We start from the raw sequence: 27,947 nt of genomic DNA on the forward strand, positions 1-27,947 counted from the left end.
TTTTAAAGCAAAGTATCCAATTTTTTTTGATTCTATAACATATATATGTGCACATATTGTAGTATCTTTATCAATCAGGATTTACTTCCTGGTAACAGAAACCACTGTAACCTAGTTTAGACACAATGTGCTTCTGTTAGTTTCTGGCCACGCACAGAAGCCTCCTGCTTACAAGATGAATGGAAGAGCTGAAGGAGCAGCCTTTAGTCTGACTTCCAGGAATGACTCCCAGAACACAATCACAGAACTGGCTGTCCAGAAGAGATGCTATCTCTGCTTATAGCCTGGAAGCTGGGAAGTCATGAACATGCCACCCATTGCTGGCTCCAGAGCCACATTACTTTAGCCACAATCTCCACCAGCAAAATGGACGCTCCTTGTCCTGCCACACCACACCCTGGGGTCTCTGTTATTGCTATTCTAGAAAAATTAAATGCTCTGTGGCTGTTTGTTGGCAGAAACATCATCTCCATCTCATTTGGCCTTCCCAGTTTCAAGTAGGTACATCTGCATGGAGGAAGCTAAGTCACATTTGGAATTCAAGCTGAAAGGGACTCTGGGAAATGTAGGCTTCAGCTTTTTTTTGGATCCACCAGTGAGTCACAGCACACCTGTGTGCAAAAATGGGTTACAAGTGCATAAAGAGATAGCCATCTCTTGTCTTCTGGGTAGTTACTGCCCTCCTGGCCAGCAAGCTCCACACCTAGGTCTCCCTAGAAGGTAGCCCAAACAGGCTGGAGTCTTGATGGTCTACCTCTCAGGCCCTATGAATAAAGAGTATGAGAGAGATCTGTCCTTTGCTGCCCTGTTGTGATGTGCTGTGTGAAGACAAGGCTGTGTCCGGTCACCTCGCCAGCTACCTAAGTGGCTCGCAGCTGAGTGAGCCACTGGCCATCATAACTGCTGGGTAATTTCATGGAAAAGTGCAGTCGGTTGGGATTTGAGGAATGCCAGCTCCTCGTAGGTACAGTTCCAAGTAGATGCCCCAAATCTCTATCCTACAGAAACTTCTATTTGCTTAGAGATGTCCAAGCTAGTTGCAGGGTGACAACTGTCACAATGCGTAACATTCTATAAATTGGAATGTCATTGTTATTTGGAAATACTCGATATGAAAACTTCAATTGTACTTGAGGTCCACTTGTATTATCACAAAAAAATACCATCACATTTTGTCAATGACAAGAAGAGTTGTTAGGTTATGTATATATAACATTTTCAATTTTTGAATGTTTTTTAAAAGTTCTAAACTGTTTCATCACCTTTGTGTAAAGAAAGTTTCTATTCAATGGTAACTACTAAGAATTCAGAGAACTGAATAAAACACCTCAATCAAGAATTGAGCTGGGCACAGTGGCTTGCACCTATAGTCAGTCCTATCTACTTGGGAAGCTGAGGCAGGAGGATCCCTTGAGCCCAGGAGTTTGAAGTCAGCCTGGGTAACACAGCAGGACCCCATCTTTAAAAAACAAAAAATTAAAATTAAAAAAATAAAAGAATTGCATGTAGCCACTTCAAGAATACAATTTTATATCTTATATTTAGAGCAAGATCAAGCTTCTCATTAAGGATTCTGAAAAAAATTATTTGGATATCTCACACAAAATTAGTATTTAATATCTTTCCTAATACTTTTTCTATGTGTGCCATAGATCAGTGGTTTTTAGAGGACAGAGGAAAAAGCAAAGACAGAGGAATCTTTTAGGGGTGATAGATATATTCATTATCTTGATCGTGGTTTCACAGGAGTGTGTGTGTGTGTGTGTATGTCAAAACTGATCTAATTGTACACTTTAAATATATGCAGTTTACTATATGTCAATTATACTTTAATAAAGCCATTTTTTAAATTATGGGAGAAGAAAACTCCACAAAGTACATTCCAGAAAGGTATTAATTTACAGTCTACCAACAGCTTATGCAAGTGCTTGCCTCATTACACCTTCGTCAGCATTGTAATTCTTAAAAGAAAAAAAAACCACTGCTAATTTGAAAGGCAAAACCATCTCATCTGTTTGAATATGGATGTCTTTACAAGTAGAACTTTTTTCATGTTCATCAGCTCTTTGCCCCTTTCTCTTTCATTGCCACAAAGCAATGAAGAATGCTAACACTAGAATGCTAGTAAAAGAGGGATGCCTTTTTATCTGCCAGGTTAACTATAACAAACTGAAAATTACTACCCTAAAAAGTGGTCATAAATATTCGCAAATTTGTCAAATCCTTTGAAGAGGAGTCATAATTAGCCACCCAAAACTAATGCACACTCAACATTTAAAGAAAAAAACCTTAGTTTCTTTAATAACAGAATATTTGCATCTTGTTCTGAAGCTTATGAGGTTAAATCACTTGGCCAAGTGTACAAAACCAGAGGTTGTCCAATCTGGAACCAGAAGCCTGATCTCCCGGGACACAAGCTGAAGAGCAGGCAAGGATGAAATGATGTGGAAACCAATGGCATAGTTGAGACTTCAGGAAAGGAAAATTCTTTGAGCCTTATCTTCTTCATCCATAAAATGAGGGAAGTAACAATTAAATAATCACTACATTTCCTTTCAACCTTTTCTAAATGCAAGCTGGATAAACTGATACAACCTGGCAGCTGTTGTCATATTCTTATAGTTTTTGCATTTTCTTTTTTTTTTTTTTGAGACAAAGTCTCGCTCTGTCATCAGGCTGGAGTGCAGTGGTGCCATCTTGGCTCACTGCAATCTCTGCCTCCCGGGTTCAAGCGATTCCCCTGCCTCAGCCTCCCAAGTAGCTGGGACTACAGGCATGTACCACCACGCCTGGCTAATTTTTTGTATTTTAGTAGAGATGCAGTTTCACCATGTTGGCCAGGATGGTCTTGATCTCCTGACCTCATGATCTGCCCACCTTGGCCTCCCAAAGTGCTGGGATTACAGGCGTGAGCCACCGCGCCTGCCCCAGTTTTTGTATTTTCTTACGAGCCCATGTCAGCTCACATTCAAACTCTAGCCCTCCCCTACTCTGTGTAGCCTTGGGCAAATGACCTATCCTGATTTTAGAGAAGAGGAAATGAAGACACAGAGGGAATCATAATAGTAGCTACACCTCAAAGGGTTCAGATCATGAAAAGACAGCACACAAATGAATACTTAGCAGTGCTTGTCAAATACTAAGATGTCTAGTAATTGCATGTCTGTGTACTTGGGGGTAGAATAACACCAACTTGCAAAACCACGCTGTAAGTTCCACAAAAGACCACACCTACTCATCACTATATCCCCAGCGAGACACATACCAGGTAGACAGGCATACTGAACAAAGTAGTTGAATTTGGACAAATATTTGAACGAAGAATGAACACACATAATTGAAAAAAGAGTCCTCAGGTCTGATTCACAACACAATTCCGCTATGTATTTAATTTAAAAGACTTCATGAAATTGTGGGACGGGTGAGGGGGAAAAAAGAAAGAGAAAGGAAGGACCCAACAACAGCAAGACTCCTTGCCATCTACACATTATCTCATCCGTGTTTCTCTTATTGTAACCCATGAAATATCTCTACCTGCGGTGCTTATTACAAATACAAATACCATCCTCATTCATTTTCAACAGGCTACCTCACTAATTCTTACACACTCGACAACTTCAGAACCTAGTCCAATTATTATTTGGCCAATGCTTGAAAATGATTTAAAGGCATAACCCCAAGTCTTAGGAATAGCTGAGAGCAGGAGTATCAATATTCAGATTCCAAACACAAGGACTACTCAAATCAACCTGCCTGTGACCCCTCACAACTAAGAAACCAGTTTTTAATAGATCAAAGATGAAAAGGTGAAATGTACAGCTCACAAATTTCTCAAATATCTGGGCACTAGAGGGAATAAGTGTGGTTGGAAAAATAACCCTTCTGGAATTTTCTCAGCATATTTTAAAATGGCAGTAACAACATTTCTTCCATTCTTAAAATTAATTTTAATAGTGAACTGAGGTAAGTTTTTTTGTCTTAGCAGAGAGGTTAATACCACTGACAACTGAATTGTCGTCTTTATTATTTTTACAAATGCATGTCTCCTAATATGAAAGGTTGATTTTCACTTGATTATGTGCTTTGCAAATTTACAGCAGCAACAGGAAGAGCTTCTACTGAATAGATTTTAGTCTTCAAAAATGTGATTGCATCTTCCATCTCTAGTTTGTCCATCTCCCAGTTATTGACCTTACCAAAGAAAGAGGAAAACAATCAGTTTGTGAGATGATGCTCATATTAGAGCTAGTTTAGAGATCCAAACATAGTAAATAACATGAGGAAAATAGCTTTTTGAAAGTAAATGTGACCTTACAACTACTCATATTTTAAAGGCATAAGACTACATGTTAAGGTTTAAGAAAGCTTTAACTGTGAAAATTATACAAATTTTAAAGGTCCTCTAAATGGTGCAAAAATTGCTTTCTTGAGAAAATCTTCCTTAGAATATACATAATCAGCAATATAAAAAACAAAGTCTTAAATAGTAGCCCACTAAGAGAAAGGAGTCATCTTAATCTCAATAGTCCACACGTAATCCATTTCTAGATACTGAAGTATAATAATAGATTTGGAATGTTTACATCTTACATTATGCGCAGGACCAAATGAGTGGCATTTAGATAGATTCCAACAGCAACATATATATAAATGTATTTGTAAGGTTCCTGCTACCTAGAAACATCTGAAGAGGCTGTTCAAGAGAAGTTGTGGTGTACAAAATAAAATTGAAGCGTAAGAGGGAAGAGAAAGACCCATCCTCTTAGAACCATCCAGCCTTTTCTGGCAACAAACATCCTGTAACAGCTTCACACAGGCCATGAAAACAAAGGTTTAACATCTTTCCTTCCCTTATTCAAGATAACCTGAAATTAAATATGGTTTTGTGTGTCTTAAATATGAAAATATATTATTTGCATTCTTCCTCTTAGCAGAAAAGGATTAAAGCTGACCAAAACAACATTTGTAAAAGCTCTAATAATGCCAGTAATCAGCTGAGCAGAACCCAAATTGTGTACTAGCAATGTTCTTTTTCAAAGAAACAGTAACTAAAGCACTTATTCCAATAATGCTGACAATTCCTCTAATCCTAGTAACCAGTCTCAACCACAGGATTCCTGGCAGCTGTTAGAATGTACATCAGTAATTAAAGAATATTTCATTTGCATTTTTTTCTTACCAAGATCACATGAAAACCCATTGCATTCAAATGCCGCATTTTCATAGCAAGGAATCCTCTGGGATGGCTTGAACCCAAACAATAAGCAGATCTAGAAACACATAGCACAGCTACTCTGAAAACAAAAATAAACAAAACAAGAACAATTATCGATATTACCATTTAGTCTTGCTGCATTCCTGTTCTTTGGAGATTTCCAAGTTGAGCTCTCCACTGACCGCAATCCTCGATATTCCTGTCTTAGTCCTTCACTTCTCTTACTTGGCCTCTGCAGATATTCCACTATACAAGGCTACTTTATAAACCGAAAATATACCACATTGTACACAGTTACCTCTCAGTTCCCTTTAAGGATGGCTACATTTTTGAAGCGGAAAATTTTCAGATATGAAAGCACCAATTTTAAGGGTTTTCTATGCAGTGCTGATTTCTGATCTCAGTATAATTATTTATTCTACCAGTAGTAGTAATGGTGTAAATAATACCAAATAGTAAATGCTCTTCTTGCATATATTATCTCTCAGAGAAAGCAGCATGTAAAAAACAGAATTAGGAGTTTAAATACAAGAAAGAAAACACCAAGAGAAAGGCAAGACTGTTAAAAAAATAAAATCTGTAAATGTAACAAAAATGTGGAAGGTGTAATTTGTTTTTTCATTGTTTCTGGCGCTTTGGAAATACTAAGTTCACTGGGAGAAAAAAAGAAAAAAAAAAGACATTTATATCCTTACTGCCTTCACCTATACTCTGGCTGTTATATGACAAATGTTATGTCTTTAAAGGAATGCTCACATTCTTCACTTCTCATGACTTTACGCTGAGAACAACTGTTATGTGATTATGCCAGAATAGTGCAGTACCTGAAAAAGAAAAGTGATCTTGGAATGAGGTCAGAGAGAAAGCCTCTTCTGAGGGGAGATGGGGAGCATTGATAGGAAAGACAGCAGTTGAAAAGATGGCCAAGAAATAAGCTAGATGCATTCAGAAAGAGGTGAGTCACAGAACTGTGTGTGAATGAAGAGGGATGGGCAGATAAGAGTTTGGATCCCTACAGATTTTTTTCTGTATGTTTCTATCGTACTTATGTGTGTGTGTGTCCAGTGGAGTAACAGGAGATCTAAGTCCCTTGGGGCCAGGATCCATGTAGCAGAGCCTTTACATAAAGGGTAACTGGCCCACGGGTGTGTGCAATGATGGCATGATCTTACGCATCTACTGAAGAGGCAGGATGTTCTCTCATGGCATAGCATCCGATTTCTCCCCAGAGACACTCTATTTGTAATGTGTGAGCCAAGGAAACAACTTAGGATTAGCTTCAATGTGCTCTGACCCATAGAAATACAGTTTAATTGAAAAACTACAGTTTCTCTACCTCTGGAAAAGTCTTGGTGGTAGAGCAAAATATTGATTGGGTATTTCTGTAGAAGCCTCAAGTCTTTATTCTTTATGATCACTATTATATTATCTTGTCCAAAGTTTACAGTGCATTGATAGTTTCAATTATATTAGTATTGTTTTATTGAACTGTAGCTTCAAAACTTAATTTTAAAAAGTCTGTCTCATTAAATGGTCCCACTGAAGTCCACTGTATTCAACCATAATGTCCACATTGACACTTTCTAAGGAATACACTGATGGATGAGAAGTCTCTTGGTGTGCTGCAGGCTCCATACAAACATCAAGTCTTAGCTTTACTACCGCTATTTAATGTCAAGTCTTTTATAATTAGGATTTAAATTCGGAAAACCCAGCAAATGAAATATATGTAAGCAACCTTTGAATATCTGTAGCAGAAGCTGTATCCACATCAGAAAATGGAAGCACTTGATTCCTGTTAGTGTCCATTCTGATTTCAAAATCTGAAAGGAAAGAATTGATATTAATTTTTCAAACATTGCTCCAAGTGACTTTCTTTTTTTTTTTTTGAGATGCGGTCTCACTCTGCCATCCAGGCTGGAGTGCAGTAGTATGATCTCAGCTCACTGCAGCAACTTCCCAGGTTCAAGCAATTCTTCCACCCCAGCCTCTTGAGTAGCTGGGACTACAGGGACATGCTATCATGCCCATCTAATTTTTGTATTTTTTTGGTAGAGACAGGATTTTACCATGTTGGTCAGGCTGGTCTCGAACTCCTGAGCTCCAGTGATCCGCCTGCCTCAGCCTCTCCACATGCTACCGCGTGTGCCACCGCGACCAGCCCCAAGGGATTTTCTGTTTCAAAATGTTTAATAGTACTACCAATAATGATAATAGCAGTAGCTAAAATATATTGAGAGCTAACCATGTGTCAGATACTAGTCTCGGGATTTTAGACACATAAAAATGTGTAGAATTTCATTTACTGGTCATAAGAATTTTATGAGGCAACAATCAGGCCAGTTCCACAGGCAATGCTGCACTACACTAAACTGCTGCCACAAATACTTATTTTTTTTATCTGAAAAAAAAGGGAAAATAAATACAATAAAATGAAAGGAAATCATATAATGTCCCATACCAATATGATAACTGTGTGGCAAGTGCACATCTTTTGAGAAGTATCCTTCACCTCCCAGAAGGCTGCTCAGCACCTCTGCCACCTTGGCATTTGGATGTGACGGTGGCAGCTCCCGCGGAAGCTGTGGGAGTGACAAGGCTATGTCCTTGAGACAAACAGTATCATCAAGTTTTAGACAAGTATCCAAAATATGCAGCTTGTGAACATTCTTCTTCATGTCATCTAAAAGATAAAAAAGAGAGTATATCATTAAGAAGAAATAAATGCAACATTTTAAAACTATATTAATATATATTTAGTAATAGATATAAAATAATAAATATATATATATATAAAAAAATGCCCTTGTATTTCTAATGATCTCTTTCTTATCACAAGGACCCTTTCTGTGTCTCCCCGGTTTCCACAGGGTCTAAGTCAAAGCCCTGCACTTCATAATGTTTTAAGGCCTCAAATATCTTTAGGGGTCATTTAGTCTAAACTCCTCAATTTATAGATAAGGAAATGCCCAGGAATGTTAAAAAGCCTCGTGATTAGTTAAGGCAAAGTTGGAACTAGAATCCAGGTTTTTGGGGTTCAAGGCTGTTTCTCCATTATTACACTGCCTGAAAAATCAGCACGTGGTATTGACTGACTCTTCATAACTCAACTTTGGAATTTTATAACATTTTTTTTTTAAAATTCTGAACTACTCTATTCTCAGACACATCCTCAAATTTTGTACATCTACCTGGATATTGTTTTGCCTTATTTAATATTAAAGACTAAAAGTCAACAGTGAATTTGGTTCCAAGAGTAAATGAACTAATCAATTTGGTGGCTGTTTGGTTTCTTGATCTAACAGGTGTTACCTCATCACAGGCCAGGAGTGACTAAGTGTTTGCAGCTGCAAAAGTTGACTTAGGTTGGCTTCAAATGTGGTAAGAAAGGATTAGGAATTACAAACAGCTCTGATCAAAGCACAAAGAACAACCTGAACAGTTAGCCTTTGTATAGATTGATAGAGTATAAATACAAGGAATAATGATGCATTTCTTACTATTTTTTTCTACATGTAGGACTTGTCATTAAAGAAGGGTCTGTAGGTTTGTTGCTTTGAAGCACTATCCTTTGACTTCACCATTGTCAGCCCTTTCCCAGTAACACCTGTTCTGCAAATTTCAACTAACGCTGCTCCAACTAAGACCCCACTCAGAGTCATATGGTAGCTAGTGGTAGTGTCTTATTTTGGTCACAATTCTGCAGTAACATCCTACCTGATGTCAGCAGCTCACTGATGACGTCTTTTTGCAGAAGCTGATTAAAAGAAGCCAGGGGAAAGTAATTCATCAAGCAAAATGAATACACTGCATCCAATAAGTTTTCAGAAGAAACAGAGTGAAGATAACCAGTCAGAGCACTAGCCATAACTTCCAGGAACTGTCTGAGGAACAAAGAAAAGTCAGTTTCCCAACATTTACAGAAGGCCAATATCTTTAAGGATTCCAGAAAAAAGAGATAAGAAGATCAGGCTTGCAAGTAAGTATCCATACATCGTTCTGGACAGTTGGTTATCTCATAATAAGTATATGCATTCAATAAATATTGGCTATTGCTATACGTCTTGCACGAGAAACATTTTATAGACTTTAACTCACTTAACTCACACTAAAAAACTCTATGGGTATTACTATCATTCTCCTCATTTAAAAAAATGGGTACACAGGCTTAGAGGTTGAGTAACTTGTCTAAGAATACACAGACAAGGAAGTAGCAAAGGCAGTATTAGAACACAAGGTGTCAGGCTCCAGAACCTTTTCATAATTATGCTAGGTTTTCTATAATGCCTGAACCACCACTACAGTTTTATAACCAACTAAAACTATCTAGCTGTCAATACTATGGGTTAAAAGAACTACAAGCTTAATCCTACCACCCAGAGCTAATTAATGTTACAAAGTATAACAATGTGATTAAGCACAAATGAAGACAGAAAAGATCAAAATCAGGTGCAATCGCTGGGCCAGAGTGACACCACTAATAAATGGTAGCTACCCTTTCAACATATGCCAATCTGACTCTCAGGGCATATGATACATATAGTTATGTAAGAAAAGAAATACACGTAAAGTACTGTGATCTCGCAAAGAAAATAAACAGAAGCTTTTGGGAGAAGAAGTTGAATAGGTGGAAAAGATGGAATAAGGGAAGAAGACCTCAGCAGAGCCCTGAAAGCGCATGCTACTTGCCTGATAGTGAGCAACTGGTGAGATGGAGGTACAGAGGAGTGATTCTTAACAGCCGGGCAAATATGCCTGGACGCAAGCTCTTGTTAACATTGAGACTGAAATCAACTGAGAGGTCCATGGGTAGGGGTAGAAGGGTTGGGGAGGATGAAGGGCTGTGATAAGGCCAGGAAAACTGCAGGAATTACGATGAAATGGGAGGAATATAACAGATCATACACACAACAGCAAGGCAGCACTTCTGAAATTGGTAACTGATTGCTTTTGGAACATGCAGTGGGAGGTGGGGGCAGGGGATGGTGTGGACAAGGAAGTTGGGAGCCTGGGTAGTGATCCCCTCTCTGGTCTTCTCTTGCCCCACTCCTCACCCTGTACCTCATGCTGCGTGCTGTTCCCTGCATGTGCTCTGCTGTTTCCTTCCTCCAGGCCTCGCGTATAGAGGGCCTTTCACTTGGAATATTCATTCCTGCTTATCTTTCCATGGTAAACCCCCATCTCTCCATCTTTTAAGATCAATTCAGATACCATCTCCTCCAGGCAACACTGCCTGATATGCCCTGACCCTCCTCTTCACCAGGCTGGCATCCTGACATATCCCTCCTCTATTTCCAAATATCCTAGATGATATGGTTTGGCTGTGTCCCTACCCAAATCTCATCTTGAATTGCAGCTCCCATAATTCCCTTGCATTGTGAGGGACCCAGTGGGAGACAGCTGAATCATGGGGGTGGTTCCCCCATACTCTTCTTGTGGTAGTAAGTCTCACGAGATCTGATAGTTTTATAAGGGGAAACCCCTTTTGCTTGGCTCTCTCTTGTCTGCTGCCCTGTGAGAAGTGCCTTTTACCTTCTGCCATGATTGTGGGACCTCCCCAGCCATGTGGAACTGTGAGTCCATTAAACCTCTCTCTTTTGTACATTGCCCAGTCTTGGGTATGTCTTTATCAGCTGCATGAAAACAGACTAATATGCTAGATCACTCGAATTTTCATGCTATATTTAATTGCCAATTTACATATCTACCTTACCCATTACACAGAATCCTCTGGCAAGAAGGACTGTCTTATTCATCTTTCTTCTAAGTGTCCAGGTGGTTGGCAAATGCTGACTAAACAAACAAATAAACTTAGATGAGGAAGACAGGAGGAGGAACTTGTCATTGGAAAAGGATGAGTCCAGAAAAATGAGCTGACTTCCAGAATTACTGAACTTGAGACACTTTTGGGATGTGCAGTGACCATATGCAACCCACAGAGACTCAGGTCTGGAGTTCAGGAGCACACTAATGACCACAGATGCAAATGTGGGATTATCCATAAGGTGGTAAATACAGATTAAGAAAAGAAGAAACCAAAGGACCAAAACAACAGAGCTTAAATGTTAAATAGTTCTTCCTTGGGTTCCAAGCCCAGCAAGATACTCTGGATTTAAAACACCCTCTCCCCCATGGGCCATCAAAAATGAAATAAGGATTAATGTATAGCATGTGGATATACAATAAGCTAAGCCAGATTTCCTACCACTCTCCTATCTAATCCATCTCTTCTAGTCAATTCTCTTCCCAAATACTTTGAGTTATTCTGCTTCCAAAACCTTTGCCACTCCAGCCTAAGTTGCCATCTTCCTTTCTCCTTCCTCCATAAAGCACTTACTTGGTGCCCACCGTGTACTGCCTTCCTCTGGATATACAAGAGAGTTGTTTTGATCAGTGGTCTAGGAAGAACAGGGAATACAAACTTCTTTTTTTATAGCCCTCAAAATACCAAATCCAGGCAACTGTACATTCATGAGCATTCAGGAAATGGTGACTAATTAATCTTGCTGTATCTGCCATATTGCCCCTACTTTTCCTTTGAAGAAATGTTGAGGTGTGAGGCTTAGAATTAGGTAAGGGTTTCTCAATCTCAGCACTACTGACATCTGGGGCTGGATAATTCCTTATTGTGAGGGGTTATCTTGCACATAGTAGGATGTTAGTGACACCCCTGGCCTCTATCCACCAGAGGCCAGTAGCACATACCTCCCTCCTGTTGTGACAACTAAAAACCGTCTCCATACATTGCCAAATATCCCCTGGGAGGCAAAATCATCCGTGTTTGAGAACCACTAGGTTAAATGAAAGCAGAATAGACAGACAAAAAGACAAATTCATGATTCTCCTCCTGTACTGATTTTACTACTGCCATTTTATTAAATGTCTCAGCCTTTGTTACTTTTGTTATCCCCCCACCTATTTCCAACATAACAATTTTGTTGGAACAAGTTATCTCTTGGATTGCCTAGAGTCACGTGAAAAACTCTTACCTGCCCAGTACTTACTCTCTTAATCCCTCTGGGCCTGTTTCTGGAGTTTTAATTACCACTTAGCTTGATATTATTGTCTAGAAAGAGCAAGGCATCAACGGGAGCCAGCCTCAGAAGAAAATCAAGCCAGGGGAGTATAGGGAGGTTGAATTTGGGGGATATTTTTCAACCTTTATTAAATGTCTACTCTTTGGCAGGTCCTGTACTAAGTTCAGAAAAACAGGCAGCTGGGTCTGACTCTGGAGAGCTTACCTAAACTGAGGAGCAGAGAGATTTACTGCCACAACAAATGATGTGACACTTGTCATGTCTTACCCAATCTCTGGTGGAGCCTTGACAACAAAGTTGTAGTCAAGTCTCCACCAGAGATTGGGTAAGACATGACAAGCACAGGGACCCTGATGGGAACAATTAGGGAAGACACAGAAAATGCAGTATGAGCTGAGTCTGTCCATTCAATGGACAGTACAGTGGGAAGCTGCTTTTTAGTTGGCCTGACACCACTTCATTGATTAACTGCCCTTAAGGGATGGGCATTTGACCCAAACTCAGTCAATCAGATGTTCTCTTTTAGAAATCTAAATCTGGAGGGAAAACTAAAAGGAAAGCAAGCAGCTGGAGTCAAGTCATTTGATGACAAACAGATGGCCTGTGCATCTTGCCACTGAGACCTTCAAAACTGCCCTAGTTTGTTCCCCCAATGCCTCTGTGACCTACACTCTAATTTTTTTCAAATCTAAAAATTACTATGTGCTGGGCATTGTCATAAGAACTTGACACAGATGAACTCATTTAATCCTAGTAACAACCCAGTGAGATTAGACACAGCTCATCTCCATTTTAATAAGTGAACAAACTGAGGCACAGATAAGTAATTTGCCAAAAGCCAAGCAGCTAACAAATGGCAATGACGAAACTCAAACCTAGGCAAGACTCAAACCTAGCTCTAGAGTCCATGCTTTTAATCACTCTTTTAACAAATGATATTTTATATGCTTTTCTGATTTTTAATGAACCGTGAGTGATCCAAAGGGTAAGAAAAGATGTTCTGGGTAGAAAGCAGAGGTATGAAAGAAGCTGGCACGTTTGAGGAATTACTGTATTTAATAATAGAAATGCATGGCTATGGTTAAAATGAAAAGAATAGAAAGCAGCAGCTTGAGACCAAATGGATAGTTAAGGTCAAAACTGAACTACAAGAAGGTCCAGCTCTCACAGCTTCTCAGAATCATTGATTTAACAGGGACACATAGACAAAAATACCTTATGAAAAGTCCAGAAACCAATTAAGAGATTGTCATACTCCAGACAAGAACAAAACCAAGAAGAGTTGCACTGCAACAGGTTAGAAGGACATTTTACCCAGGTTAGCCCCTCTCCAAAGCCAGCACAGCTCAGCACCAGAGAAATCACCTTGGCCTAGGACTTCTCCCTTGGAGGAAGAGAACAGAGTGTGCAACCAACATTTGGCTTTTTCGGTGTGCTGCCCTAGGGGCTGATTTCTATCTCAACTCACATGGAATACTAACAAAACCAGCAGGGTTCAGATGACTGAGGGCAGTTAAGAACAAAGGAAAAGGGGTGGACAACTTCCTGCACCCAAATCTCATCTCAAATTTTAATCCCCACATATTGAGGGAGAGACCTGGTGGGAGGTGACTGGATCATGGGGGCAGTTTCCCCATGCTGTTCTCGTAATAGTGAGGGAGTTCTCACAAGAGCTGATGGCTTAAAGTGTGGCACTTCCTTGCCCTTTCTCTTGCTCTCCTGTCACCTTGTGAAGGTGACTGCTTCCCCTTTGCCTTCCGCCATAATTATAAGTATCCTGAGGCCTCCCCAGTTATGTGGAACTGTTGGTCAATTAAACCCCTTTTCTTTATAAATTACACAGTCTTAGGTAGTACAGCAATGTGAGAATAGACTAATACATTCCCCAGTTAAAAGACACAAAATGGCTGAATGGATTAAAAAAAAAGACCAAACTGTAACTTGTCTACAAGATACTCACTTTAGATTCAAGGACATACACATAATTTGATAGTGAAGAAATGGATAAAGATATTCCATGCAAATGGTAACCAAAAGACAGCAAAGGTAGCCATACTTATATCAGACAAAATACACTTTAAGTTAAAAATTGTCACAAGGACAAACAAGGTCATTATATAATGATAAAAGGGCCAATTCATCAGAAAAACAGATCTGAAGGGAAAAATAGATGATACAATAATAGTAGGAAACTTCAATAACCCCACTTTCAATAATTTATAGACCATCCAGACCGAAATCAAAGAAAACAAAGGAAGAACACTATAGATCAGTGGTCCCAACCTTTTTGGCACTGGTTTTATGGAAGACAATTTTTCCACAGACTGGGGATGCTGGGGGTGTTTCATAAGGCATTAGATTCTCATAAGGAGCACGCAACCTAGAGCCTTCACATATGCAGTTCACAATAGGGTTCATGCTCCTATGAGAATCTAATGCCATGGCTGATGTGACAGAACTCAGGCAGTAATGCTCACCCGCCACTCACCTCCTGCTGTGTAGCCAAGTTCCTAACAGGCCACAGACTGGTACCAGTCCATGGCCTGGGGGCTGGGGACCCCTGCTACAGATGAAATGGCTGTAACAGACACATACAGAACATTCCAGCCAACAGCACCAGAACACACATTTTCCTCAAGTGCACACAGATCATTATCAAGGACAGACACTATATGTTAGGTCACAAAACAAGTCATAACAAATTTAGGAAAACTGAAATCAGACCAAGTATCCTTTCAGATCACAAAGAAATACAATTAGAAATCAACAGAGGGAAAACTAGAAAATTCACAAATATGTGGAAATTAAACAATACACTCTTGAACAACCAACGTTAAAGAAGAAATCAAATGGGAAATTAGAAAATATTTCAAGACAAATAAAATTGAAAACATAACATACCCAAAATGATGGGATGCAGAAAAAGCAGTACTAACAAGAAAACTTATAGCAATAAACACCTATCTTAGAAAAAAGAAAGGTATCCAAAAAAACCCCTAAATTTACACCTCAAAGAACTGAAATAAGACAAATTAACTAGGCCCATAGTTAGCAGAAGGAAGGAAATAATGAAGATTAGAACAGAAATAAATAAAATAGACAATAAAAAGTAGAAAAAATCAATAAAATGAAGACTTGGTTTTATGAAAGATGAACAAAATTGACAAACCTTTAGCTAGACTGACAAAAAAAGAAAGAAGACTCAAATAAATAAGAGACGAACAAAACATTTTAACTAGAAGTAAAAACCAATGCCACAGAAATAAAAAAGGCTCATAAGAGACTATTATGAACAACTTTATGCCAACAAATTGGATAATCAAGAAGAAATGAATAAATTCCTAGAAAAATACAACCTACCAAGACTGAATTATAAAGAAATAGAAAATCTAAACAAACCAATAATAAATAAGGAAATTTAATCAGTAATCAAAAACTTCCCAACAATGAAAAAGGCCAGGACTAGATGGTTTCATTGCTGAATTCTACCAAATATTGTGAGAAGAATTAACAATACTTCTAATGTGCTTAAATTTTTCCAAACACCTGAAGACAGAGAACTCATTTTATGAGGCCAGCATTACCCTGATACCAAAGCCAGACACATGCATTATGACACAAGAAAGCTACAGGTCAATATCCCTGATGAACACAGATGTAAAAATCCTCAACAAAATATTAGGACTAGAAGGATCATTCACCACGAATAAAAGGGATTTATCCCTGGGAGGCAAAGATGGTTCAGTATACGCAAGTCAATTAATGAGATACACCACATTAACAGAATAAAGGAGAAAAATCATATGACCATCTAATTAGATGCAGAAAAGCCATTTGATGAAATTCAACAACATTTCATGTTAAGGGCTCTCAACAAATTAGTTATAGATGAAATGTGCCTCACCATAAGTAAGATCATATATGAATAACCATAGCTAACATCATATTGGATGATGAAAAACAAATATTTTCTTCTAAGACCAGGAACAAGACAAGGATGCCTACTCTCATCACTTCTATTCAACAAGGTACTGAAAATCTTAGCCAGAGTAATTGTGCAAACAAAAGAAAAAGAAAGAAAAAACAACCAAATCAGAAAGGAAGCAGTAAAAATATCTGCTGCGTTCCTATACACTTAAACTATTCAAAAAGGAAATTGGGAAAACAATCTTGTTTATAATAGTATCAAAAAGCATAAAATCTTAGGAATAAACTTTTTTTTTTTTTTTTTTTTTTTTTCTTGAGACAGAGTCTCGCTCTGTCCCCCAGGCTGGAGTGCAGTGGCCGGATCTCCGCTCACTGCAAGCTCTGCCTCCCGGGTTCACGTCATTCTCCTGCCTCAGCCTCCCGAGTAGCTGGGACTACAGGCGCCCGCCACATTGCCCGGCTAGTTTTTTGTATTTTTTAGTAGAGACGGGGTTTCACCGTGTTAGCCAGGATGGTCTCGATCTCCTGACCTCGTGATCCACCCGTCTCGGCCTCCCAAAGTGCTGGGATTAAAGGCTTGAGCCACCGTGCCCGGCAGGAATAAACTTAATCAAGGAGGTGAAAGACTTGTATACTGAAAACTACAAAAAAATGGATGAAAAAAATTAAAGACACAAATAAATGGAAGGACAGTCTGCGCTCATGGATTGAAAGACTTAATACTGTTAAAATGTCCATATTAACCCAGGCAGTCTACAGATTCAGTGCAATCTCTATCAAAATTCCAATGGCATTTTTTTACAGAAATAGAAAAAAAAATCTTAAAATTCATATAGGACCACAAAGGGATCTGAACTGCCAAAGCAATTTTGAAAAAGAACAGAGCTAGAAGTATCACATGTTCTGATTTCAAAATATATTACAAAGCTACAGTAATTAAAACAGTATGGCACCAGCATAAAAAAGACAAAGCTGCCAAGACTACACATAGTAAAAGAATATGCTCTTCAACAAAAGGTGTTGGGAAAACTGGATATCCACATGGAAAAGAATGAAAATTGGAACCTTATTTTGTAACATACACAAAAATCAACTCAAAATGGATTAAAGATTTAAACATAAGACCTAAAACTATAAAATTCCTAGAAGAAAATGTGTAGGAGAAGCCTCATGGCATTGGTTTAGTTAGGCAATGATTTTTTTGGATATGATACCAAAAGTGCAAGCAACAAAAGCAGAAACAGACAAGGAGAACTATATCAAACTAAAAAGCTGCACAGCAAAGGAAACAGTTAACAAAGTGAAAAAGCAACCTACAGAATGGGAGAAAATATTTGCAAACCATACATATGATAAGGAGTTATTATCCAAAATATATAAGGAACTCCTGTAACTCATATATTTATGCTTACTGCTATACGTTTATATAAAACTTAATGCTATAAGTTTTCTTATTAGTACCGCTTTTTCTGCATCCCATAATATATATATTTCATATATATTTATAGTATGTTTATATATTATAACATACTGTAACTCAATAGCAAAAATAATAATATGATTTAAAAATAGGTAAAGGACTTAAATATTTCTCCAAAAAGGACATACAAATGGCCAATAGGTATGTGAAAACATGGTCAACATCACCAATCATCAGGGAAATGCAAATCAAAACCACAATGAGATATCACTTTACACCTGTTAGGATGGCCATTATCAAAAAAACAAAACAAAACAAAACAAAACATAACAAGTGTTGGAGAAAATGTGTAAAAATTGGAACCCTTGCACAATGTTGATAGGAATACAAAATGGTGCATGGAAAACAATATGAAGGTTCCTTGAAAAATGTAAAAGTAGAACTACCACCTAGTAAAGAAAAGCCCAGGACCCAACTGCGTCACTGCTGAATTCTACCAAACATTTAAGGAAGAACTAACACCAATCCTACTCAAACTATTCCAAAAAGCAGGGAAGGAGGGAATACTTCCAAACTCATTCTACAAGTCCAGTATTACCCTGATACCAAAATCAGACAAAAACACATAAACAAACAAACAAACAAAAAACTACAGCGCAATATCTTTGATGAAGATTGATGCAAAAATCCTGAAAAAAATACTAGCAAACCAAATTCAATAATACATTAGAAAGATTATTCATTATGACCAAGTGGGATTTATCCCTGGGATGCAAGGATGGTTCAACATATGCAAATCAATCAATATGATACATCATATCAACAGAATAAAGGATAAAAACCATATGATCATTTCAACTGATGCTAAAAAAAAAAAAAAAAAGCATTTGGTAAAAGTAGAACCCTTGGTAAAAGCAGAATCCCTGTATGATCCAGGGATTTCACTTGTGGATATATTTCAATTCATAAGAATTGAAATAAGACTCTCAAAGAGACATCTGCACTCCCATGTTAACTGCAGCATTGTTTGCAATAGCCAAGATAGGGAAACAACCTAAACGTCCATCAACAGATGAATGGATAAAGAAAATGTGATATATACATATAATGGAATATTATTCAGCCTTAGAAGGAAATCCTGCCATATGCTACAACATGGATCAACTTGATGGGCATTATGCTAACTGAAATAGGCTAGTCATAGAAGGACAAATACCACATGACTCTGCTTATATAAAGTATCTTAAAAGGTCAGTCATAGAAACAGAGATTATAATGTTGGTTGTCAAGGGTGAGGAAAGGGGGAAATAGGGGAGTTGCTATTTAACAGGCATAAAGTTTCAGCTATGCAAGATGATTACGTTCTAGAGATCCACTGTACAATATCATTATCTATACTGTTAATAATAAAGTCAGCAATATCGTACTGTACACTTTAAAATTTACTAAATGTTCTTACCATAATAAAAAAATCAAAAATTTTAAAAGACAGATTTTTCAATGTTTTAATAAAATTAAACTGAACTATGAACTCAGGAGCTGAGAGGATAAGCTGGGAGGGTTTGAAATGAAAACTCCCATGATGAATTAACTCATATATTATAAAGAACAAAGAAACAAACAAGACAAAGGACAGCAAATATAAAATAAAATTGTGTTTAACTTCATAAATGAGTAAGGAACACTATGTTTTATTTATTGGCATGGATGATGACTAGGGGTGTGTTCACTTGTAATAATTCATTAAGCTTATGATTTATAACCTTTTCTATAAGTTATAAGGCAATAAAAAAGGTAAAAAAAAAACCAAGTACATACTCTTTGTTCTGGCATTTGTAGACATGATTGAGAGAAGAATAAGTATGAAGAATAGATAGAATGTTTTTCATGTTTAGGGATTCAGGATCTTCTACTATTCTCTTCATAAACAGGTCCATTAAACCAACATGTCGAAAGCCAAGGTTTTCAAATAAAATGAGGATAAAAAGAACCTTAAAAAGAGAAAATTGAGGGAAAACTCTTTAATAATTACAGTACGCTAATAGTAATTTTTTAGATCTCAAAAAATCTAAGCAGCAATTCAACTGTCCTGATCAACAGAATATATCCTGAAACAGAATATTTCCCTGAAAAGGAACAATTATCTTTCCCTCACAAAATCTGTTCTATTAATTCTTGAATTGGGTACCAAGTTAATAAGCAATCTTTTTATAAGCTGAGAAGCTGGGCATACAATGATTTCTATATTTCCATCTGATTTAAAAATAAATCTTTTCCTACATGCTTTTCATACAACAGATCTGAAAATTACTTTTAAATATGCCTTTTCTGAAGGTTTTCAAAATGACCAACTCAATCTTGAACTCCTCGCATTTCCAAACTTAAATACTTCCTAGATTCTAACATGTATGACATAACCCCAAAATTTCTATATTTAACATTAAAATCTATAAGTGAAAATGGAACTGAAACATTATGATTAAAATAAACTTTGAAGTTCACCTCCAATTTCCTTCTCAATCTTTCTTACTTAGGATTACTTCTCTTTCCATAACCAATTTCCACAGTAAACTCAGTATTTAACTTACTCTCCAAAATAAACTGAACCTAGAGATCTAACAGTTATCACCTATTTCATTGAAAAAGAAGTTTTTACTAGCTGCTTCATTAAATGTTTATATTCTTAACAGAGCTCCTGATTTTAAAGGCTTTTACTCTGGATAAAACAATGGATGTGATCATTAAGTAGTGACATTTTATTCTTCAAAAACCATAAGCCTGTCACATCACCCATCTTTATTATTCAAAATCTAACAAGAACAAAGTATAAACATGGAAATGATGCTAAATATCTAACAAAAGTACCATACAACCCTTTTTTCTTTTTTCTTTTTTTTCTGAGATGGAGTTTTGATCTTTGTTGCCCAGGCTGGAGTGCAGTGGCGCGATCTCAGCTCACTGCAACCTCCTCAGGTTCAAGTGGTCCTCCTGCCTCAGCCCCCCTAGTAGCTGGGATGACAGGGACACGCCACCATGCCCAGCTAATTTTTGTATTTTTAGTAGAGATGGGGTTTCGCCATGTTGGCCAGGCTGGTCTCGAACTCCTGATCTCAAGTGATCCACCCGCCTCGGCCTCCCAAAATGCTGGGATTACAGGCGTGAGCCACCGCGCCTGGCCCATATAACCCTTTAAAACCAAATAGAAGAGCAAATTTTTGTTTCAAATAGAAAGATGACCAAAAGATAGAATAGTATACAGATGGTCCTTGACTTATGGTGGGGTATATCCCAATAAACTCACCATAAACTGAAAATATTTTAAGTCAAAATGCATTTAATACATCCAATTTACTGAACATCATAGCTTAGCCTAGCCTACCTTAAACATGCTTAGAACACTTACATTCACCTATAGTTGGGCAAAATGAGTTAACAAAAAGCCTATATTATAATAAAAGTGTTGAGTATCTCATGTAATTTATTGAATACAACATGCCTTGTTTATCCTCACGATTGTGCAGCTGATTGGGAGCTGCGACTTGCTGCCACTGCCCAGCATGAAAAGAGAGTATAACACAACATATCACTAACCCAGGAAAACATCAAAATTCAAAATTCAAAGTATGGTTTCTACTGAATGCGTATTGCTTTTGCAATATCAAAAAGTCAAAAAATATTAAGTCAAGCCATCCTAAGTTGGGGACTATTCATATTAGCAAGTAGCCCCCAGACAAGAATAAGGAGCAAAGTTTTCAAAAGTCAATAGAGCATTGGAATATTTTGGTATCTTAACTACTATAAAGGTGAAAGAGAAATACTTAAAATGCTAAATGAATTAGTATGTGTTTTAAAAGTTTGTGAGGCTGATTCTAAATTGTTAATGTACTCACTTTTTTCAACTTCCAGACGTCGAAAGTTGCAGCCACATAATCTGCGAGTCCATTGAAGAGATCTAAATTATAGTATTGGAGGTCTTTGCAGGACTGCAATATGTTGATTATTATTTTTGAAGGACACCCATGGATATTATCTTGAAGAATGAGTTAAATAAACAAAAATTACCAGATTGTTTTGAATACAACATGCTTTATTCTTTTTTCCATATAAAAGCAAAGTTTTTAAAACAAAAATAGTCTAAAACAGCAGCTCAGGTGTTACAAATGATGAAAGAAAAATTCCCCTTACCTAGGACCACCTTACTGCATTCATTCAGGAGTATAAGAGATCGGTGATTCATGGCAGCTAGTACCTCAAACATGCGCTGGCTATTCAAAAGAGAAAATCTGTCTAATTCCCTCAAGGCTTTCATCTAAAGAAAAACAAACTTTAATTTAATTTACTATGTGTGGCAAAATAAATTAAACTTTTACTTTTATTGAGACAGGGTCTTGTGCTGTCACCCAGGTTGGAGCCTCAACCTCCCAGGCTCAAGTGATCCTCCTGCCTCAGCCTCCCATGTAGCTGGGACTATAGGCATGCACCGCCATGCCTGGCTAATTCTTCGATTTTTTTTTTTTTTTTTTTTTTTTTTTTTTTTTGCAGAGACAGGGTCTTGCTCAGTTACCCAGGCTGGTCTCAAACTCCTGGGATCAACAGATCTCCCTGCCCTTGATATCCCAAAGTGCTGGGATTACAGGTGTGAGCCACCATGTCTGGCCTAAACTTTTATTTTTAAATAAAAAGGATGAAGTTTGGGTAATATGACCCAGACAAATAGATAAATAAATATACATGTATATATACAGATAAATAAATATAAGGGTACTTCTATTCATTCACTTTAGCGAAGCTAAACCTAAAAGCCCAGCAATGCCCCCCTAGAAAATTGACTTCAGGCGGTGATAAAAGGTTATAAGAAATAATTTTTTCAAATCTCATCCACTAGAGAAAATCCACGTGTTTACCTCCAGTTTCCTCTTAAGAGCAATCGGTGCATCTTTACCAATGCACTTCATCACAAATTGTAATGTGAAGACATCTTCTATTTTCCAAACTTGCTGATCAACTAGTATTCTGTTATCAAACACAGTAAATATTAAAATCACAGAATCTTCAAAGCAGAAGAAAAATCTTAAAATTTTATTTGGTCCAGCCCCTTCTTACAGGCAAGGATTATGAAGCCCAGAGAAATGATCTACCTGCCCGAGAGAGTGTAAGTAGTTAAAGATCGAGAACCAATCTATTAATAGTGCTATTTTCTCTCACATTGTTGTGCTCTCTTTACTAATGAACAAATTATGTCAGGAGATTATAGTAATATATCCTAAGCATAGTCAATATAAAAGGGAATTAAGTGTTACTCTCACTAATCTATGACATTAGATCATTTGAATCAATTTTATAAATTCCTTTTCAAGCTGGGCCAGTGTCAACCCTCACATAGTCCCTGAATAACTACTATCTGAATTAAATATACATATCAATTCTCTCCTACCCCACATCAGTAGTATGTTTTAAAATAAATTAATTTAGATTTCAATGTTACTCACATCTTTGTTATTATGGACCCTAAAAGAAGTATTTCCAGCCTTATGTCATCCAGAGTCAGGATTTTAAGCTTAATAAGGCATGAAAGACTGTAACTACCAACAAAGCCTTCCCAACTTCTCCCATCAAGAAAGCAGTTTAGTTTTCATCTCAACTTTTTATTCCAGATATAAGAGGAACAAAGAAAACCACATGCCGAAAGCATAAGAGAGTTCTCACCTGAATCCCATTTGTAGAACATGAACATTCTTGCATGGCTCCATTACCTCCAAAACACTTGATAAAACTGAAAGGCATATCTCATCATACTCATTGATACGTTCCTATTGAAATATAATTTCAAAAACACTACAGGTGATGAGCCCATAGTAAACTATCTCACCCAAGCAAAAACCCTGAACTGATGTACTGAATAAAAGGATTGAGTATCAAACCAACAATTCTTACAGTCAGTCCACAATAAACAGCATCTTTGGGAAATAAAAAGTCATACTTACTGAATTTTCCAGCTAACTGATACACATCCTTTTATGCATCAACACTTTTTTACCTTCACCATTATCACTGAAAACACATTTGATATTTATTATATTCCACTACTTCTGAAACAACTTTTATTAAACATTATTGTTACCTCTTCTTGTAACTCAAGGTCATCACAAAGGCAAAAACAGTTAAAGTGCAGGAATATAAGAACTACTGAGGTACAGCAGGTAACTAGCTCGTCTCTAAAGATCCTTAAATGGTTGTGCTCTTACAATTTCCCTAGATCCTTTCCTGGGTATCAAGCTGAAACTTTAGTTGTGAATCTTCTAATTCATATCTCCTGCCACATTCTACCACCGCTATCCGAGTCTCAAGGGAAGCTTATACCCCACGGATTCTTCTTTCAGGTCTCTTTACTTAGGGTACTAAGTTTGATTCCAGAAATAATAGTGGGCATAATTTGGAAAGTGAATAGTAACAACACAGCTTAACTAGTAGTACTGTACAGTTTAATCACAACTAGTCTATACACCTCACAAAAGATCACATCTGAGGAAACTTAGCCTGAAGAGAGAGATGTTCTTTTGCTAACATTACATAACCAACAAATCACAAAGTCTTAAGTCAGAACCAGGTAATAAGAAATGGTTATCGTTAGAAGAAAAAAAAAGGTTTCTTTCCTATGAAAGGGTTTCCTTAACAATTTTACAGCATTCCATCAATATCTACTATGAAAGAAAAGACCACTTGTCTATGTGTTTGAAGGGCAAATTCACTGATGGCACACTGTCCTTTCACCTCTAAAATGTCTTTACATTATTCCAACAGGTCAGTGAGACCCCATCATCCATACAGATGTTTTGACTACAAAAACCTGCTACTCATACCTCACCAACAAAGATGTCATCCCGATGCGAATATCTGTCCAAAATCTAGTAAGAGTATCACTGACCAGGTAAGGTGATTTATTATAGTCACTTTTAAATAACTACATAGGAACTAATATACAGCCTACAAATAAACAGGGATATTCTGTGGTCTAAACAAATACACACACATACATACTAAATAAAAATTAGTTAGTCCTTGAGGACATATGGAAATCACAGTAATGTAAAAAGTTAAAAACTTTCCCATAGCTATGAACCCAATTCTTGAATTCTATAGCAAGATAGGATATATGCCAGATTATCCCCAAGAAATTCCTGTCTTTTAAAAAATTATTATTATTATTTTCAGACAGGGTCTGGTTCTGTCACCCAATCATGGCTCATGGCAACTTCAACCTCCCAGGCTCAAGCGATACTCCCACCTCAGCCTCCAAAGTAGCTGGGACCACAGGTGAGTACATCACACCCAGCTAATTTTTATATTTTTTGTAGAGATGGAGTCTCCCTATGTTGCCCAGGTTGGTCTCAGACTCCTGGGCTCAAGAGATCCTCCTGCCTTGGCCTCCCAAAGTGCTGGGATTACAGGCATGAGCCACTACACCTGGCTAAAAAATTACTTCATTAACATTGACTTTATAAGTCAGCAGTGTACTCTTAAAACATAAATGATTAACAAGCTAATCCTTCCTTCCTTACATTTGGCACCATTTCAGTGACATTAAACAGGACACTGGCATTCCTGCTTCAGACTAAAAATGGCTCCCTCCATCCAATTTCAACCTTCTTCCAATCCATTTTCCACTCACTCAGTGATCTAAAATACAAATTTGAGCACGTCAACCCATTGCTTAAAATTCTTCAACGGACTCCCATTGCCTACAGGATGAATGCATACTCCTTAGCTAGCCGTAAGAGGCTCTTTATGATTTGGTTCCTATTTTTCTAGCCTCTTGTTCTGCCCCAAGCCGCTTGCCCCTCACTCCTCGCCTTTGATCACCATGTACAAAACTTGTTCCCACCCCCACAAACATACAACTCCATCATTCTGTGCTTCAGCTACACCAAACTACTTTCAGCTCTTCAAATTCGCCAAACTTTTCCTCTGGGAATCGTAGGGCATGCAATCCTCTCTACTTGAAACACCATCGTCTTCACTATCATTCTGCTCATCAGTCTGGGCATCATCTACTGGGCCTGAATCCCAATTCTACCATGGACTAAATTCTCTTCTTTCCCCTTCCCTTCTCTCCTTCTTCAACTACCCAGGCTTTCTTTGTATATCTTGCATCTCTCCTCATTTTAGTTTCTTCACCACTACTCAACCCTGGGGATGGTAAATGGGGAAGGCTTTCATAAATTTCCATAGCAAAAGGAAGAAAATAACTAGCTAACTTAAGGCCTCTAAATCATATAATATATGTGCAGAAATAAATATAAAGGAAACTACCATTCAATAGTCTCTTTTAAGAAGGCTACATATCTATTTCCCTTCATTCTTTCAAAATATTCTAAACCAAGTAAATGCATGAAATCTCCTTTTTATTTTACCTGGGTCACCCTCAGCAAAGTCTGTACCAAAAGAGTGTTCTGAGGGATTCCAAGCTTCACTATGGAGTAAAGACTGAACAGTAGGTACTTATACTGTATGATCTTGGCTTCTCTCATCATATGTTCACAGAGCTGATTAAATGCAGGGTGGCTAAACATCAGTCGTTTTTCAAAGCGCTTCTGGTCATCAGTCAGTCTTTTGGCAATTGTCCACATTGCTGTGAAATAGTTGCTACTAGGAAAGGTAGGCGCTTTTGTAAATGCATCTAACACATCACTCAGCGAATTACATTCCTCAGACAGTTTTCTACTGCTGATACGGTTTGGTTTTGTTTCCTTGGTAAGAACATCTTCACTGGAGACTTCATGATGAAGGTTTACTTTCTTCAATTCACCATTAAATTTATCAACAGAGACAAGAGAATGCTTTGAGTCAAAAAACAGTCTTTTAGCATAAAGCAGTCTGTCAATTCTAAGGGCGGTTACAGTGCTTATGCCCCTTGTTTGAAAGCCAACATCTGATTTTAAAATGAATGCATCCTGAAAGAGATATCTAAAGATATCAGTTGATCGCATTCTGTTATGAAAGTTATTTAAAATGTTCCAGTTTGAATGAACTATTTTTGTTTTGCAAAGTCCCAAAGGATATAGCCTCATAGTTCTGCTTGTTGGAACTAATGTACTGAATTGTCTAAGGTTCCATAAAAAGGAGCCTGCTTTGTTATTCATTTTGCTCTCCACTGAAACACTTCCAAACGGCTTTAATGTTGTCAATATGAAACCAATGTCGCTTCTACTAGTGAAAAAGAACACGTGCTGTGGTTTTTCCTGTAGGGGAAGAAGTAATTAAAAGAATAAAAATTAAAACAAAACTTTTACTTAAAGATATGAAATGCATTTAACAGAAGAGAAAATGGGGAACCTATGGGGCCATTAAAGATTTACATAAAACGGTAAAAGTATTTTTATCAAAATGGGCTCCCTCCAATCTACCACAATGTGTCCAGTTTCAAAGAAGCCAGCTCACTTTGGAAGTAGTCATTGTATTAATGAGATTTTTCTGGTGTAAAAGCGTTCCATAAAGCTTTCTCTATAGGAGAGATTTTTGTGGCATTGTTATGGAAATGTCCTCAGTGAAAATTACGGTATCAACATTGATAGATCATTTTCTTTTTTCTTTTTCTTTCTTTTCTTTTTTTTTTTTGAGACAGAGTCTTGCTCTGTTGCCCAGGCTGGAGTGCAGTGGCGCCATCTTGGCTCACTGCAACCTGCACCTCCCAGGTTCAAGCAATTCTCCTGTCTCAGCCTCCCAAGTAAGCTGGGATTACAGGCGTGTGCCACCACGTCCGGCTAATTTTTGTATTTTTTGTAGAGACGGAGTTTCACCATGTTGGTCAGGCTGGTCCTGAACTCCTGACCTCAGGTGATCCACCCGCCTCGGCCTCCCAAAGTGCTGGGATTACAGGCGTGAGTCACCGCGACCGGCCTTTAGATCATTTTCAACATGACGATTTAGCAACGGCCGAACCCAGATTATCAAGGATAGGGACTTGGGCAGGTAGAACGGCTCAGTGAATAAGCAGAAAACGAAAGCGATGTCTGCATGTGGCCTGCGCTCAGGACCAAGATCTTGTACAACCAGCCAGCCTCACCAGACCCCAGAACCAACTTCAAGAGCCTTTCCTTCCGCAGCTGGGCCGCCCAGCATTAACCCACCTCCTTTAAACTTAATTTCGGGACAACTCCTGAGATCTTTCTCCGCGAAGTAAAAAGTCTAGGATGTGATACAAGCAGCCGCTCAGCCCATGCTCGTCCTCCACTCACCTTAGAGTACAACCCCGTGGCTACGTACAGGAGCGGCCATGACAGCGTCCCCGAGAAGGTGCGCGTCTCACGAGATCTTACGGATTCCCTCAAAGGTCAAAAAGCATACGTTC

The 27,947-nt window shown here is 37.9% G+C and overlaps 1 protein-coding gene across 2 annotated transcripts; it reads right to left on the minus strand.

Moving 5' to 3' along the window:
- On the minus strand, positions 1–27,923 carry FASTKD2 (FAST kinase domains 2). 2 transcript variants are annotated; one of them, XM_050752227.1, is made up of 12 exons: positions 27,835–27,923; positions 26,011–26,838; positions 23,306–23,409; positions 22,504–22,612; positions 21,785–21,908; positions 21,490–21,629; positions 19,418–19,590; positions 8,933–9,099; positions 7,677–7,898; positions 6,954–7,038; positions 5,180–5,294; positions 1–4,191 (listed from the first exon to the last, which is right to left on the minus strand). In XM_050752227.1, the coding sequence occupies exons 2-12, from the start codon at positions 26,737–26,739 to the stop codon at positions 4,075–4,077; spliced, it is 2,085 nt and encodes a 694-aa protein (XP_050608184.1). In that variant the 5' UTR covers positions 26,740–26,838; positions 27,835–27,923; the 3' UTR covers positions 1–4,074. The 2 variants fall into 2 exon arrangements, with proteins under 2 accessions (XP_050608184.1, XP_050608183.1); XM_050752226.1 differs by lacking the exon at positions 27,835–27,923 and adding an exon at positions 27,727–27,824.
- Between the last annotated feature and the right edge of the window lie 24 nt (positions 27,924–27,947).

The sequence above is a fragment of the Macaca thibetana genome, chromosome 12 (assembly GCF_024542745.1).
Source record: "Macaca thibetana thibetana isolate TM-01 chromosome 12, ASM2454274v1, whole genome shotgun sequence".
In the NCBI taxonomy this organism is placed as follows: Eukaryota; Metazoa; Chordata; class Mammalia; order Primates; family Cercopithecidae; genus Macaca; species Macaca thibetana.